This window comes from Sorex araneus, chromosome 3, assembly GCF_027595985.1.
Source record: "Sorex araneus isolate mSorAra2 chromosome 3, mSorAra2.pri, whole genome shotgun sequence".
NCBI classification, from domain to species: domain Eukaryota; kingdom Metazoa; phylum Chordata; class Mammalia; order Eulipotyphla; family Soricidae; genus Sorex; species Sorex araneus.
Window position 1 is genome coordinate 223166555 of NC_073304.1, and position 17346 is coordinate 223183900.

Sequence of the window (17346 nt, forward strand, 5' to 3'; positions counted from 1 at the left end):
ATTTTACAATCTGACTTTATTTTACTTTAAACCTCCACTTTGAATCATGAAAGCAAGCATCTGTGCAAACAGTTTTTGATTACTTAATTGTTGCTCCATTGTCCCCCCTTACTCAGCAATATCTGTCCCGCCCCAGACTTCCTTACCTATTCCGCAGCTGCCTTGTCTTTTCCAGGCCACACACCTCTGTTCCTCTTGCCCTTAGTTCTGGCACCACTTAGAGGGCATGCGGGCTGTCAAAGGAATGGGCTAAGAGGGAAGGTGAGGATCTTAAAGAGACAGACAAATAAGTGGTTGAGAGGTCTGAGTGCTTGTGGACCAGCAGCCTCGATCTTTATTTCAAGCAGCCTTTTCTACATCTCTATCAGGAACTTGGCAAGCATTGTCATCCATTGTAATGGCAAAAAGCATATTCCTAAGATCATACATTTCTTTGATCTTAACAAAATGCAATGGGGAACAACCTGATCATTCCTAAACCTTTTAATGATTAGCAGACCGTACAGCTACGTGTGTATCCTACTAATCTATTCACTGTCACTATATCACTGTCATCCCGTTGTTCATCGATTTGCTTGAGCGGGCACCAGTAAAGTCTCCATTCATCCCAACCCTGAGATTTTAGTAGCCTCTCCTTGCTTGTCTTTCCCAATGATTGGAGGCTTTTTCGGGGTCAAGGGAATGAGACCTTTAACTATTACTGTATTTGGCATATTGATTATGCCACGGGGAGCTTGCCAGGCTCTTCCATGTGGGCGGTATACTCTCGGTGTTTGCCAGGCTCTCTGAGAGGAATGGAGAGTGTATATCAGTGAATAGAAGCAAGTTTGTTAAAACCTAACACATGGGTGTTGCTTTAGGCACATCAGTGGGCTAGACTATAAGTGGTTGTGCAGCCACAAAGTGGCCTCATGCTTCTGGGAGATTTGTTTCATATTGTCTCTGGATCTTGGCCCTTGATGGGATTACTAATCTATTAACACATCTATATCCTGTTAACTTCTCAGCAGGCTAAGGGTGGGAATGTATTAATCTCTATAGGCTTGGGTTGGCAATATAATAGCTTCTCTGCGTACTGGGGGTGGCAGTACAGGGAACTATGCCAAGTGTTCTTGGCCCTCTGTGTGAGGCAGCTCCTAGGGCTATGTCCAAATAAGGACCCTGCATGAGCAGGCAGCTCCCTGCAACACACCACCTGGAAATTTTATTTTCTGAAGAGCCTCTCAGCATTTCCTGTAAAATACCTATTTCCTCACTTTAAAATGCATACATGAATAAGTCCAGCGATGGGCTTGGGAAGTAAAGCCGAAAAGGTCAACGTTCATGTAACCAATAAAGGCTGTTGGCAGGAAATGCTGGACATGAGCTGGAATCCCTCCCCGAGGCGGGGATGAGGTCCACGAGGAGTGGGAGAATGGGAGGATGGGAGCCTCTCCTGTGGCCCCAGAATAATCGTTCCTGAAAAGCTGTTAAAGCCATCATCCTCCAGCAGGGATGAGTATTAAGTGCTCCCCAAGTGCCAAAGCAATTAATGACAGCAGATTCAATTCCTACCCCTACTTATGGTCACACTCTCGGGCTCTTGAAATGGTTAGAACTTTTGCAGCTGTGTCTATACTGCTGTTGATGCTAAAGGCCTGTCTGTTTTCCCAAGCTCTCAGACTTATTCACAAGTGCATGCCCTATCTTAGTATTGAAGGTTCTCCTCCCTTAAAACCTTGCAGAAAATTTTCTTTTTTTGGGGGGGGGGCTTGGTATTCTTTTAAAACACAAACACAATGAAAAACATAGTTTTCCAGGCTGGAAAGAGAGCCCTTTCCTTACAGGTTACTGACCAATGTGTAATTCACTCCCAGCACCACCTCTGGTCCCCCAAGCCCAATTAGGAGTCACCCCTGAATACAGAGCATTAAATATCCTCTGACCACCACCAGGTTGGGACGAAGCCCCACTTCTCTAAAAGCTAAACAAACCAAACCCCTCAGTCCGCAGTGAGCAGGATGCCCAGAGGCACAGAGTAAAGATGAATGTGTGAGCAGTAGTTGACTAAGATGATATTTCTCCACCTCGATTTCAGAAAACATTGGTGGAGGGATGGGAGTAATAGACCAGTGGGTAGGGCACTTGTTTTGCACCCAAGTGACCTGAGTTTGATCCGTGACCCTACAATATGATCCCCTGAACCTTGCCAGTAGTGATCCACAAGCACAGAGCCAAGAGTAAGACCTGGATAGGTATGGCCCCAAAATATTTTTTTAAAAATTAAGAGGGGTCAGAGAGACAGTAGGAAAGGTGGTTGTCTTCCGTGCTGCTGACATGGTTTGATCTCTGGCATCTCATATGGTCCCCGAGCACGGTCAGGTGTGACTCCTGAGTGCAGTCAGGAGAACCCCCTGAGCATTTCCAGGTGTGGCCCCAAAACCAAAAATTGGTGCAGCCAGGTACTGCCCGAGGCTCTCCTGGGTCCAGTGGGCTTATCCCAGTCTCATGCACCCCACCTTCCATCCCACCTGAGATAGATCTGTGGCAGCAAGAACCCCAGTAGCAGTGGAAGAAGCACAGATCTCCCTCTCCAACAAAGATACTCATAACTTCTAGTTACTCCAAAATAATGATCTTTGGGGTCTGAAACAATAGTACAGAGGGTAGGGAATTTGCCTTGAAAACAACTGACCCAGGTTCGATTCCCACATCCCATATGGTCCCCCAAGCACTGCCAGAAGTAATTCCTGAGTGCGAGCCAGAAGTATCCCCTGTGCATCACCGGGTGTGACCCAAAAAGAAAAGTAATCATCTTGATATATCACCCGTGCACTTGTAAGCCAGGAAAAGTTGAATACAAGAGCGAGGAAAATGAGCAGTGAGCCAGATTTGATCACCTACCTAAAGGAGCACAACATCAATGCTGACACTCTGGACATATGAAATGAGTGTGTTGCAAGGAGCCTGGGGCCAGCACATTCTGCAGGTCAGTGTGCTGAGTGAACTGCCCATCACTTTCTTGTCAGGGCTCTCAGTTTGTGGATGCGGAGCAAGGGATGGCTGTTCTCTAGACAGCCAGTGCTCAAGTGCTCAAGCTCACACATCCAAGTCCATGAGCTGGGGTTGAATTCTGAAGCCTCCCAACTCTCACCCCGCCCTGCAGGGAAGGATAAGTTGGGGCTGCCATCAAAGGTCACACAGGCTGCAGAGATTGCCTTCACTGGCTGAGCACAGAGTTTGCATGCTGGAGGCCAGGGTTCGATCCACAACACTTCATGGTCCCAGAAACGCTGCCAGGAGTGACCATTTCCCAACCACAGACCTGAGAGTGATCTCCACATCCCACCCGGAAAAAGGAGCCAAAGTACTGATTCGTATTTTTATATGTCAGGGAGGTTATTCTGGGTCTCTTCTCCTGACTAATCTGTCCTGATAATCTCCAGATCTATCCACATAAGCAGCAGATTACATGCTATCATCTTTTCTTAGAGCTGAGTAGTATTCCATTCTAGATGTACCTTTAAAGATAGAGACAGCTTCTTTAACCAGTCCTCAATTCTTGGACATTTGGGTCGGCTCTAGATTTTGGCCATTGTGAATAGTGCTGCAAAGACCAGAAGGGTGCAAATGTCTTGGGTTTTTGGGACAGATGCCAAACAGTTGACTATAAAACATCGCGGTGGGCTTTCAGGGCGCGCTCCTGTTATAAGGAGTAGGGAAAACACGTTTTCCTGAGAGCCCCCTGGGCAGGAAGGTGCTTGAGCTCTGTTGGTCCCCAGCGCCAACGGCCTGGGAAAGCAAAGACGGGCGGCTTCACAAGTGGGCAAGCTTCACTCACAGAAGCCCAGACGGCCCGATCCTTACACAGAAGGTGGCCGGCAAGGGAAGGTAGCCAGTAGGATCTAGAGCCTAAGACACCTGCGACAGTGGCAAGCCCCACTAGGGGGAAGGTCTTCAGGCTCCTCCGGGATCTGGGGCGAAGCCCCTAATGACTGGCCCCGCCCTCAACCTCCTCGGGGCTCCGCGATTGGGCCGTCGCGTGGGGGCGTGGCCCGACGTCCAGACGACGTGCTTGCGTCATCGCCGCGGGCGCTGCTTCCTGTTGTCTGAGGCTGCGAGGCGGCCACCGCGTCCGGAGCGAAGCTGAGGGGCTGCCGCGGCCCTGAGCGCCCGTCACCGCCTCCCGGCTCCCCGTGGTCAGTGACGACTGAGGGGGCGAGCAGAGGGGAAGCGTCGCGGCGGCGGGGAGCCCCCGCGGATCCCCCCGGGCGCCCGCCCCGAGCCCGGCGTCTGCCAGCCCCTTCCCCACCCGAGCCCGCGAGCCCGACCCCGGCCCGCCATCGCCCCGCGACCCCGGGGGCCGCCCTCGCCACTCTGCCCCTCGCGGGCTCGGCTCCCTTAGCCCAGTTTCCCTCAGCTCCCTGCAGTGCACCCCGAGGCCCGCCCGGGGACCTGGGTTCGATCCCCCGCAGCATCGCGTATGGGATTCCTGAGTGTGGAGCGCAGGACTGAGCCCCGAGCACTGTCGGGTGTCCACCCCAAAAAAGCCAAAAACCAGGGGCCCCTCCTCCAAGCCCCCCTCCACCTCCGCTGGCCACACGTTTACCAGCACAGCCAAGGCGAGTGGCCGGTGGAGCCCAGCGCTTTGGTGACAACCTGGACCAGCCCTTAAATGTGCCCGAGCTCAGCGCCTCACTCCCGTGTCCTCCCGGTCCTCCCTGGCCCCCGTCTCCGCTTCTTCATCGGTCTCATGACAAACCCAGCAAGGTCCTTGCACCTCTGCCCGCGGCCTCAGCTCCGCACCCATCGCCCCTTGACCCAGTCCCCGTGCGGTCTGAGAAAGTTCAGAGCCCTCTGCCAACCCCCCTCACTGCCCCACAGCAGCCAAATACAGACGCTTGCGCACAACCTGGCAGTTAAGGGGGCTGGCTGGACTGGCCCCTGAAGGTCTCCAGTGGTCAGCTAGCATGGGGGGCCGCCCCTGTTGTGTAGCCAGAGTTTCTCCTCACCTTCTTTCTCCCTGGGCTATCCTGGGGTTTGTGTGTCTGGCACTGGTGTTGGACTCCCTGTGCTGGCCACCCACCTGGTAGGCAGCAGCCAAATCCCTGAAGGTGAGTGCTGGTGCCTCAGTCGCTCACTCCACTGCAGCTGCAGGACCCAGTCCTTCCAGTCACGTTGCTGGCCTGGGGAAGTGGAAATGCCACTGTGTGGTGGCAGAATGGTGTGTGAGTTGTCCTGCACATGTTAAGGCTCCTCACCTTATGCTCCCCCAGCCTCCCCTCTCACATGATGTCCATTCCTTTCCATGTAGTCGAAAGACTACCTCCTTCTGGCCCTTGCAAGGGGACCTGTTGGTGGCTGTGGGCCTGGGCTCTCCTGGCCTCTCCATGGGCCCTGCATTCCCTGGGAGAGGCAGAGTGTGAGAACGATGTTTGGATTGTCTGGAAACCAAATTCTGAGGTGTCTTCCTGGGAGAAGCTGAGCTTGCTTTCTCTCCTTGCTGATGTTCCATAATTCTGAGAACTTTCTGCCAGCAAAGAACTTCGAGCTTCAGTTGTGTCTTCTCTCCTCCTGGCCACTGGGACGTCTGTTCCATAGGCTGGTTCTCCTCGGAAGGCCGTTCCCTATGCCACCTTCCCAGTGCTCCTCAGAGGTTGGGCAGAGCCACTGGCTGGCTCTGCATCCTGACAAGGACTGAGTCTTTAGGCAGTAGGCTTCTGGTGCATATGTGCCTTCGTCGTCTATTCCTACCCTACCCTGTCGCACGCCGCTTCGACCAGTGAAGAAACACACAACGCGGAGATCCTTCTTGCCACGATTTATTCAGGGACTTTCAATGAAACGAAAAAACAGGAACGAGGAGAGAGGGACCAACAACGGGGAACCGACTAGCTAGGCAGCTTCCCTCATTATATACCTGTTGCTGCTTGTTTAAGCCCAAGTGTCTGCAGCTGATAGGCTAGTTACACCTTGTGGGTGTGACAGGACATCCTGTTTCCTTATTAGGAGTTATTTTCGAAGCACGTTGCAATTAACAAGAAACAGGTGTTGTTTACAAAGCACGGTCCCGTGGAGGCTCTCCACACTATCCCTTAGAAGTTCAGCTGAAGGAAGCATTGTATCTTTGTTTTGTTTTTGTTTGGGGGCCATACCTAGTGGTGCTCAGAGCTTACTGAGCTTACTCCTGGCTTTGCATTCAGGGATCACCTGGCAGCCTCAAGCTCATAGAAGGTACCAGTTGTTAAACCCAGGCCAGTTGCTTATAAGACAAGCGCTACGTACTACATTATCACTCTGACCCCTGATTGGACCTTCTATATAATATAGTAATACTATCTAATGTAGAAAGAAAATTTTAGTTGAACTTCCATAAAGATTTAAAATCCTTTATTCATGGGGGGGAGGAGGTGGGGCATTGGGCACCAGCACTGCTCAGGGTTCAATCCTGGCTCTGTGCCCAGTAAATATTTCTTGCAGTGTTTGGGAGCCCATATGTGGTACGAGCAAATAGAATTGGAGTCTGCCACATGGGAGACAAGTGCCATAACCCCCATACTGTGTCTCTGGCCCAACATCAAAACCTTAAAAGGGTCTAATAGCCAGAATATATAAAGGCCTTTCATACTTCCACAATAAAAAGCAGATCCAGTTAAAAATAAAGGATTTAAAGACATGCTTCTCAAGGTAATATATTAAAATAGTCAATGAGTACATATATGGCATGACATGTACTCATCAGAAATACACAGGTCAGTGGTTTTTAGTTTATTCACACAACTGTGCCACCTACTGTTGCCGCAATCTAAGTTTAGAATATTTGCACCCCCTTGAAAGAAGTACTGCAGCACCCAGTAGCAGTTCCTCCTGTTCCCCTTTCCCTCGGTCTCTGGCAGCCATGCAGATGTTTTCTATTTCTATAGATATTCCAGTTCTGAACATCTCTTGTAAATTAATTGTCGCATCATGGAACCATTTGTGATGCTCTTCATGCTTAGCCCAGAGGTGCTAGCAGGGCACCATGGCAATATTTCGGTGATTTCAGACCATCAGAACAGCATGCCGAGGGGGCCATATGGTGCCGGCACCTACTTAAACTGTCTCCTCTGCCCTCCTTCAAGTTTGTTTATTCTTGATTTCCAGGCCACACTCAGCAGTGCTCAAAGTTCAGGAGCTACTCCTAAGACTTGTGGTGCTCAGGGTTCATGCAGTACTGGGGATCAAACCTAGGTCCCCCACATGCAAAGGCCTTGAGCCATCACCTCTGCCCCACTTAATTTCTTCTTTCAGCAAATACTTACTGAGAGCTTCCATGTACCAGGAACTGTGCCAAATGAGGAGGACAGAAAAGTACATTAAAAACTCCAGCCATGGGGCTGGATCAATAGCACAGCAGGTAGGGCATTTGCCTTGCACGTGGCCAACCCGGGTTCAATTTCCAGCATTCCATCTGGTCCCCTGAGCACCACCAGGAGTAATTCCTGGGTGCAGGACTAGGAGTAACCCCGGTGCATCACGAGTGTGACCCCAAAATGCAAACAAACAAAAAATCCAGCCTTGCCCTCAGTGTAGTAATTTCAGTGCTATAGATGAGGAAATTTATTTCCATCTGATAGAAATTGGGACTCAGGAACCTGAAGTGTCTAGATGTTCCAACTGGTGACAGGCACAGCCGGACTAAATTCAGGCCTCTGCAGTCTCACGTCTTTCTCCCTCTTGGGTGGGAGTGAGGCTCCAGCAGTGCTGCTCTCCACCAGCGGTGCGCCGGAGTTCCTGCATGCGGTGTAGAGGATTGATTGTCAGGCCCTGTACATGCCAGGTATCATGTGCTCAGCCCTTTGAGCATCTCCAACGCCCTAGAATCCTTTCCTGTATTTTGTTTGGGGGCCACATCTGGCGTATACTCAGGACTTACTCCCGGCTTATACTCAGGAATCACTCCTGCAGGGCTCAGGGATCATATGCAGGGCAAGGGTCAGCCCTGCTCTATTATTTACCTGGTCCCTGGACTCTTTCTTACCATAGAAAGAAATGCCTGTCTTTCCTTTGTTTTCTGGCTCTAATGCAGTACTTTTTCCTCTTACTGATGCTCTGCAGTCTAGGTCTAGCATCAGGTGAAAAGCTCAGCCCTGCCTAGAGGCATTCCCCAGGCTCCGGAGCAGTCCCTCTGAGGGAGTCTGCCTCTGAATCCCCGTTCCACGTGGCTCTAAGCCCATGTTTCAGAAATAGAGAAGGTGGCCAGTGGCCAAGCTCTTGTCTTTAAGGCCCTGATTTTGAGCCCAGTCACTGCATCCCCAAAACATTCTCAGGCCCACCCAGCGATGCATAACAGGAATAGCCTCTGTTTAAGAAAAAAAAAAACACACACACCAAGGGCTATAGGTGGTCCAGTGGCTTAAAGCCTAAATGAGGTCACAAGCTCCTGAGGCCACAAGTCCAAACCCTGGTGCTACTACATGTGCTAAAGTCATCCTGGCAGCCCATTTTCTGGAAGCTTTGGAAAGAGGAAGCATAAAAAACATTTTGTTGGGTAATTTTTGGTGGGGCCACACAGGTGGTGCTCAAGGGCTATTCCTGGATGGGTGTGGCGGGCGGGTGTTGGGGCCTACTCCTGGTGGTGCTCAGCTGGACCCAAGCCTCCTGCTTGTGAAGGTTATGCCCCTTCTGTTGCATAGCTCCCTGGCCCTTGAAAAACTTTTTTTTTTTTTTGGTTTCTGGGTCACACCCAGCGATGCACAGGGGTTACTCCTGGCTCATGCACTCAGGAATCACTCCTGGCGGTGCTGGGGGGACCCTATGGGATGCTGGGAATCGAACCCTGGTCGACCGCATGCAAGGAAAACACCCTACCCGCTGTGCTATTGCTCCAGTCCCTGAAAAACTTTTTAATTGCTACTTGGGACCAGAACAGAGTATAGCAGTTAGGGCAACTCTTAGTGTGCACCTGACCTAGGTTTCATTCTTAGAACCCCTAGCCTCCCAGCATCAGTGGGCATGGCTTGGTGGCACCCAGAATCCAGGGGTGACCCAGCTAATGCCCAGCACTGCACAGTACAGGTAGCACAGACCCTCAGGCCCTCGCTCTGAACTGCCATGCCAGTTACTGAGAATCACTGGAGGGGCCCTTGGGCCTCCTGAAATCCACGTTCTCCACCCCGTATCCAAATAAGTAAACAACCTAACAAACAGCGGCTTCCTCTGAGTGGTGTGTATGTGTGATTTTTCCTTCTGTGCCTCTAGCCTCAAGTGGTGCTAGTTCAGTAGTTCAGCAGGACAAAGCGTTGTTGTGGGTGTGTCTCATCCCGTGTTTGGTGGAGGACAGAGTGGCATTCGAGGGGTGCCACCAACCTCGTGTTTGTCTGCGCCATCCTCCAGGTCATCAAGAAGAGGCTTGTGGGCTCCATGAAGGCCTTGCAGAAGCAGTACGTGTCCTGGGACACGGTGGTGACGAGTGAGGATGCCGACGCCAACACCGTGTACAGTGCCCTGGAGGCCATGTTCATCCACTGTCTGCACACCAAGCACATCCTCGCCGAGGAGGGAGACGAAAGGAAGAAGCATGCTCAGTGGAAGCCCTTGTCGCAGCCTGCCTTCTGGCTCCTCTGAAAGCCATCACCCACAGGTGAGCTTTGGCTGTGGGGTGGGGGCAAAAATGGGGTGGGGGTGGAGCCATCACTGTGCGGGGAAATCCCCAGCAGTGCCAAGTTCTAGAGCACACAGGGGGCCTCTTACACTCTTTCCACTCGCCGCCCCTCTTGGCTTCTGAGATGCCACCCTGCGCAAGTGCTGCCAGAAGCACCTCGGGTTCGTGAGGAGCTTGATTTTGAATGAGTGCTCAGTTCAGAAAGCTTTTCCTGGGCCAGAGAGATAGGAGAGCGGGGAGAGCACTTGCTTTGCACATGGCCAACCCAGGTTTGACCCTGGCACCTTCTACAGTTCCCCGAACCCTGCAAGGAGTGATCCTTGAGCTCAGACCCAGGAGTCAGCCCTGCGCATCGCCAGGTAAGGCCCCCAAAATAATAACTCTCCTGTGGCCCACATGCTCACAACCCTCTCACATTCAGTTTCCGTGAGTTACCCTAAGGGCTCATGAGCTACAGTCTAAGAAGTTGGGAGCACTAACACAAATGCACAGCAGGGAAGGGGAGGGTGTTGTGCCACACCCTCCCATGCTCAGAGGCTATTTCTGGCTCTGTCCTCAGTGATATTGGGGGGGCATGTGGTACCAGGGATCAAACCTGGATTCGCCACATACAGGGTAAGTGTATTAACCCCTCCCTGTACTGTCTCTCCAGCCCTTGGAGTATATGTTGTAGTGTTTAAGATTTTCACCAACATTTACTATATAATTTCTGATAATAACATATAAGTTGGGATGACAAGATAGTATAGCTGGTAGCGCTCATACCTTGCAGCCAATCCAGGCTTGAACTTCAACATACCAGGAGTGATCCCTGAGCGCTGCCAGGTGTGGCCCACAAACTAACAAAAAACTGCCAAAAATTGACAAGTAGAAAATGTTTTGAAAATCCTCCTCTACAACATATATAGACCCAGGACCATTTCACTCTTACCCTCCCTAAATGAACTTTCTTAAACTTGTTTTGAAATTTTTCTTTTTGTCTTTCCCGTTTTTTGGTTTTATTTGTTTAGTTATTTATTTTGGAGGTGTCGTAGACTTAGCGGTGCTCAGGGGTTATTTCTGACTCTGCACTCAGGCAGTGTTCAGGGAACCATATGGGATGCCAGGGATCAAACCCAGGTTGGCCACACTAAAGGCAAACACCCTCCCCACTGTACTATCACTCCAAACCCTCCTGTTGGTTTATCGTCAGCAGCACAAAACCAAAATGTGTTTAACAAGAACAAAAATATTGGCATCCAGATATTTTGGTGCCCTTGATTAAAAAGCTGACCATAAATGTGTAGGTGATCCCCTATTACCTTTGTTTTGTTTTGTTTGGCTGCACTCAGCAATGATCAGGGTTTACTCCTGACTCTGTGCTCAGGGATCACTCCAGGTGGGGGAGTATTTAGGGTGCCCCCAATTGAACTGGGGGAATTGAACCCAAGTCAGCAGTGTGCAAGGCAGATGCCCTGCTCACTGTGCTATGGCTCCAGCCTCTAATCACCTCTTCTTGACTAGGATGTTTTGAAAGATCTGATTCATGAAGGTAGGTCAGAGTAAAGCTCAGCTAGGAGACTATCAGATAAAAGTCTTCTTTCCCATGAGCCCACATTTGGGCGTTTGCACTCTCAGCCACAGGGGCAGATGTGGGCCACCGTTAGGCTACTGTCTCTTGGCCCTACAATAAGAGAAACCTCCACAAGGGAAGAGAAAACACTAGCCTAGTGCCCATTCTAGAAGGCTGAGAAGGAGACTCGTGTGCCTGAATGTGTAAGGGTGTGCGTCCACAGAGACAGGGACACTGGCTCCCTGTGGCCCCAGAAGCATGCAGAGAGGAGAGAAGGCCTTGCTCAAACCCCCTGGGGGGGGACTGAGTGGTGCCCTCCCCCATGTCTGTACTTGTGCCCACATGAAAAGCCTTGAGCTCTGGGCGCAGAGACCAGGAAACAAATGCACTCTGTCCCCACAGCACAGAGGTAAACCAGCAGCACCTCACTGCTCTGAGAATAAAGTGGTCCCCACGTGACCAAATTCCAAGTCCCAGGAAGGAGTCTTGGGGCCTGGGCTTCTGATCTAACTGCAGGCCCACAGTTAGGCTGCTTAGGAGTTCAAAGGTACTTACTTCCCTTTCCCATCGCATCCTTTGTCTCTGCTCTGTCAGCTTCCTTTGCCCGAGGTTCTCAGCTCTCATACCTGCTGCCCTCTGTGCTGGGGGAGCAGAGGGACTGCGGGGGAGGAGGCCTGTCCCCATGGGGAGGGCTCAGAGAGATGTTTGCTCTGTGCTCAGATCACAAAGCAGCATATCTCCCTACTTACGATTTCCGTGGTGGGCATCCTAGTGGGCAACTTGTCATACAGGGTATTTTTTTGTTTAAAACTTCCAAAGGTGTTGTCAGAATTCAGCAAAGCCCAGAAGGACTCTGTGCCAACCTGCCAACTAACCCAGGAAGCAGCAAATCCTGTGCCGCCCCGTCCACACCCCATTACATCAGTTCAGCCCTGCCTGACCCAGCCTTTTCTTTTTTAAAAAATTTATTTATTTATTTTTTTATTGAATCACCATGTGGAAAGTTACAAAGCTTTCAGGCTTAAATCTCAGTTAAACAATGCTCGAACACCCATCCCTTCACCAGTGCACATATTCCACCACGAAGAACCACAGTAAACCTTCCCTCCACGCCCCCCTCAGCCCCCCACCCCGCCTGTGTAGCTGATAAATTTCACTTTACTTTCGCTTTACTTTGATGACATTCAATATTTCAACAAAAACTCACTATTATTCTTTGGAGTCCCCCCCGCCCCCTGAAGTTGGACCTGCTGAAAAGGAAGCATTTGATAATTCCGAGCATCCTTAGACGGTGGCTCCCGGACTTGCCACCACTGGGAACTCCCCCTGTTGTCTCTGCAGGGAGGACTCCATGCCAGCAGCATTCGGGTCTGGTGGGCGAGCTGACCAGCGCAGCCTGCCAGGGGAGCAGCCAGCCAGAACCTCGGGAGGATGGAGCCGAACTGAGCATCATGGTTCCCTCACCCGCAAGCCCAGTGAGTTGGGCAAGCTCTGGGCGGGGTTGAAGGGCCCCATGAAGTGAATCAGCTAGTGACTCTGAGTGGTCCCTGCCTTTTCCCCATTAGCCCTGGGTTCCCTCCCAGTGCTGGGATTCATTGCCTGGCAATGATGGAGCCCGGGCTTCTGGGTGTGAGTCGAGGAGATGAGGCAGACACAGTGCTAGACACTTCCTGTAGGTGTGTCCTGTCAACACATATCAGCCCTGGGGGAAGCTAATGCTCATCTGACCACAGACTTCGTGCTGAGGCTCATCTGTGCCAAGACACTTTCCTAAGGCAAGACACTTTGCTCACTGAGCCTTTATTTTCCCCTTAGCCCATGTTAAATTAACAGTTCATATAAATCTCATTCTGCGACATGAATCAGGTTTAGAACCACACACTCTTCAGGGACTGGAGCGATAGTACAGTGGGGAGGGAGCTTGTCTTGTGACATGGCCAACCCATGTTTGATCCCCGACAGCCCATATAGTCCCCAAGCACTACCAGGAGTGATTCCTGAGTGCAGAGTCCGAAGTAACCACTGAGCATTGCCACGTAGGGTACAAAAGACAAAGGAACCACATTGTCTAATAATGTGGTTAGACACTTGAAAGACGGCTAGTCCTGAGCTGGGGAGATAGCTCTGTGGTCATGGGTTACAGGCCTTGCATGCACAGGGACTCATTTATAAGTCCCAGTTCCTCATGCTTCATTCACCACATGGCATGAGCCCTAACATTGGCCCGTGCAGACCAGTTGGCCGAGTATTGCTGCAGTAGTCCAGTGTGTTGATCATCCAAGGGAACCAGCCCTAGACAGCTCCTGGGAGAACCCTGCATGAGCCCTTGTGAGCTTAGACCAGGACCCAGTAGTTCAGCTGGGTGGCCACACCCTTGCCGTTTCCCATTCTCAGGAAACCGGTAAAGATTCCTAGAGAGAATTATGGATCTTTTATAGTGACCCATCTGTTTGAAAGAGAACTTGAAACTTTATTAGACAGGTAGCAGTAAAGGATGCATAGAAAATAAACTCTGTGATTTTACTTAACACCAAATAGATTAATGTGTACTGTCTTAGGGTGTTTTTTGGCACATTCCTCTGGTGCTCGGTTTTTACTCCTGGTGTGGTGCTCTGGATACCATGGGGTGCCGGGGACTAAACCTGGAGCTGCTACAAGCAAAGCAAATACTACAGGTCTTTCAGCTATCTCTCCAGCCCTTACTGAAGTTTTTAATTTGATTATTTGTTTTCTTCGGGCCACACCCAACAGTGCTCAGGAGTTACTCCTGACTCTGTACTCAAGGATCACTCCTGGTGATGCTCAGGAGACCATATGGGATGCTGGGGATCAAACTGAGGTCAGCCGCATGCAAGGCAAGCCCCCTACCCACTGTACTGTCTCTGCCCACCCCACCCCACTATTTTTTTGTAAAATCAAGAAATCTGAAACTTCCAATTAGAGCCTCTCATTAGCACCACATAACCAGGTTAGCAACTTTGAAATTATAGGATGTGAGAAAACACAAATTTTGAAAGCTTTGTGTAATCTGCAAACACTTTGTGACTCAGTAAATGTGTTACCTCAGACTGTGTATCACATGTGCTCAGAAACCAAAATGGGTACAAGGCTTAATATATGAAAGAAAATTATGTGGCCCCTCTATATTTCAAGGGAAATAATGCCAACTCTCAAAATGGGCACGAACAAGTGCCCAGGTCACTAACCTCCAAGGAAGAATGTAGCAGTGTGTTAGTCAAAGGGACAGATGTTCCGTGGTTGTTGATTTGACTTGAGCATTGGTGGAAAAGGTCCAGTGTGAGGTCAGCTCCAGATGGCTGGGCCAGGGAAAGGGAAGGCAGCTGCCCAATGATGCTCAGGGGTTACTCTAGCTCTGTGCTCAGAAGGGTCCAAGGCAAATGCCCTACCGCTGTGCTATCACTCCAACTCTACTTCTTAGATTTATAATTCTTTAACATGTTTATTTTGTGTGTGTGCATATGTGATCCGAGGGGTTGAACCTAGGACCTCACACTTAGAAGCCTGTGCTCTGCCACTGAGCCATATCCCTTCCCTCCGGCCCTCACTGCTAGCACTTTCATGTACATACATACATGCCCTTCATTTTAAGAATAGCTTTATTGGGCTCTAATTCACCAATTAAAGTGTAAAATTTAATTTTTGAATAGACTCACAGGATTGTGTAGCCATTACCAAAGTTTAATTTCTTTTGGTCCTGTGGCCACACCCACCAACACTCAGACTGCTCCAGGATGTATATTTGGCAGCACTTGGGAACTCAGAGCTGCCAGGAATACCGCCTGGGCCTCCTGTGTGAAAAGCCAGCTCTGTAGCCTGCTGAGCTGTCTCTTGAACCCCACAGTTTCACTTTAAAACCTTGTCATCCCCCCGCTGAAGGAAACACCTTCAATTACCAGTCTCTCTCCAGTTCTCTCTCTGCCCTTGGCCTGTGGCCTTCCCTCAGCCACTTTGCTAGTAGTCAGGCCTGTTCAGGAGGGTCCCTTATAGTGGCATGAACCATACAACTTGCCCTACTGTCACCCCATGACAGGCTCAGCCTTGGAGCAGCATCATTCCCTTTTATTGTCGACTGACATTCCTGTGTAGGTGGCATTGTACGGCCAGGTTACATTTTATTTATCACTGGCTGATGGACTTTCCTCTGCCACTTTTGCAATTATATTTGTGTCTGTATGTTTTTATTTCTCCTCAGTGCATGTAAAGTGGAATATTGGGGGAATCCAGTTTACTTCTTTTGTACTTATTTATTTACTTAACATTTTGTTTTTATTTCTATTTTCATTTTTATATTAAAACAGAAAATGTGGGTTGTTTTATACTTAATACTTTCAAATGACTTCTCACTACCTATATAATGTTCAAACTCCTTAACAAGCTCCTATATAATCTGCTCCAATATCCCCCTCTAGTCACAGTCTGCTCATTCCCTTGTTTAGATTCATTTTGGGCCTTGCAAACACATGCACTTCTAAACTTCTCTTATCTGCTTTTTAAAAAAAAAATTAATTAATTATTTATTTATTTTAATTTTTTTTTATTTTAATGAATCATCGTGAGGTACATTTACAGACTTACAGACTTTCATGATTGCATTTCAGTCAAACAATGTTCAAGCACCCATCCCTCCACTGGTGCCCATTCCCAACCCCCAATGTTCCCAGTATCCCTCCCCCCACCCCCAACCCAACCCCTTCCCACCTCCTGCCTCTGTGGCAGACACAATCCCTCTTACTCTCTCTGTCCTTTTGGGTGTTGTTATGGTTTGCAATACATGTAACAAGCAGCCATCATGTTTGGTCCATAATCTACTTTCAACATGCATCTACTATCCCCAGCGATCCCTCCAACCATTATTTATTTAGTGCTCCTCTCTCCAACCCAGCTACCTTTTCACCTAGAGCATGAGATTGGCTATCAAGCCTTGGGGCAGTGCTCCTGACCTTTACTATCCTTTAGTGTTAGTCTCCTGACCCTTACTTAACTATCCTTTGGTGTTAGTCTCCTATTATGTTACTTTGTAGCCCACAAAGGAATGCAGTCCTTTTATGTCTGTCCCTCTCTATCAGACTCATTTCACTTAGCATGATACTCTCCATGTTGATCTACTTCTATGCAAATTTCATGACTTCATTTTTTTTCTACAGCTACATAATATTCCTTTGTGTAGATATACCAAGGTTTCTTTAATCAGTGGTCTGTTCTCAGGCACTAGGGTTGTTTCTAGATTCTAGCTCTTGTAAATAGTGCTGCAATAGACATACAAGTGCCTATGTCATTTCTACTGTACCTTTTTGCATCTCTGGGCTATATTCCCAGAAATGTTATTGCTGTGTCAAGTGGGAACTGATTTCTAGTTTTTGAGAAGTGTCCTTATTGTTTTCCTGAAAGGCTGAACCAGTAGGCATCTGCATCTCTCTGATGATTAGTGACAAAGAGCATTTTTTCATGTGTCTTTTGGCCATTCAGATTTCTTCTTTGAGGAAGAAGAAAAAGGATTTCTTCTTCTGTTCATTTCATTGCCCCATTTTCTGATGGGGTTGGATGTTTTCTTCTTGTGGAGTTCAACCAGTGCCTTTTATATCCTTGATATGAACCCCTTCTATAGAGGGGCATTGTGTGAATAACCTTTCCCATTGTGTAGACTGTCTTTGTCTCAGCAAAATGGAAATTGAAGAAACTTTTTCAATATACTCAAAGCCATCTACCATAAACCCACGACAAGCTTTATACTCAATGGAGAAAAACTAAGATCCTTCCCTGTAAGATCAGGGACAGGACAAGAATGCCCACTCTTACCACTACTATTTAATATAGTTCTGGAAGTACTTGCCATAGCAGTTAGTCAAGAAAAAAAAACATTAAGGGTATCCAAATCAGAAAGGAAGAAAAAAAACTCTCATCATTTGCAGATGACATGATACTATATTTAGAGAACCCTAAAGCCTCTACCAAGAAATTCCTAGAAGCAGTAAACATGTAAAGTCGCAGGCTATAAAATCAATACCCATATGTCCATGGCTTTCCTATACACAAATAACGAGAGAGAAGAAAGTGATATGAAAAAGGTCATCCCATTTGTAATCATGCCTCAGAAAATCAAGTACCTCGGAATCAGCTTAATGAAGGAGGTAAAGGACTTATACAAAGAAAA

General features: G+C 49.0%; 1 protein-coding gene across 6 annotated transcripts in view; it reads left to right on the forward strand.

The window, feature by feature from the left end:
• Positions 1 to 4052: 4052 nt before the first annotated feature.
• Positions 4053 to 17346, forward strand: part of LOC129403560 (leucine-rich repeat-containing protein 37A3-like) — a 120694-nt gene continuing 107400 nt past the window's right edge. For 5 of the 6 annotated variants that reach the window (XM_055132385.1, XM_055132387.1, XM_055132386.1 and 2 more), the window contains exons 1-2: positions 4053 to 4178; positions 9355 to 9601. In XM_055132385.1, the coding sequence (XP_054988360.1) occupies positions 9437 to 9601 (165 nt within the window). In that variant the 5' untranslated portion in view covers positions 4053 to 4178; positions 9355 to 9436. Of the gene's footprint in view, positions 4179 to 9354; positions 9602 to 9915; positions 9982 to 17346 lie in introns of all 6 variants that reach the window. The other variant, XM_055132389.1, reaches the window with a different exon arrangement.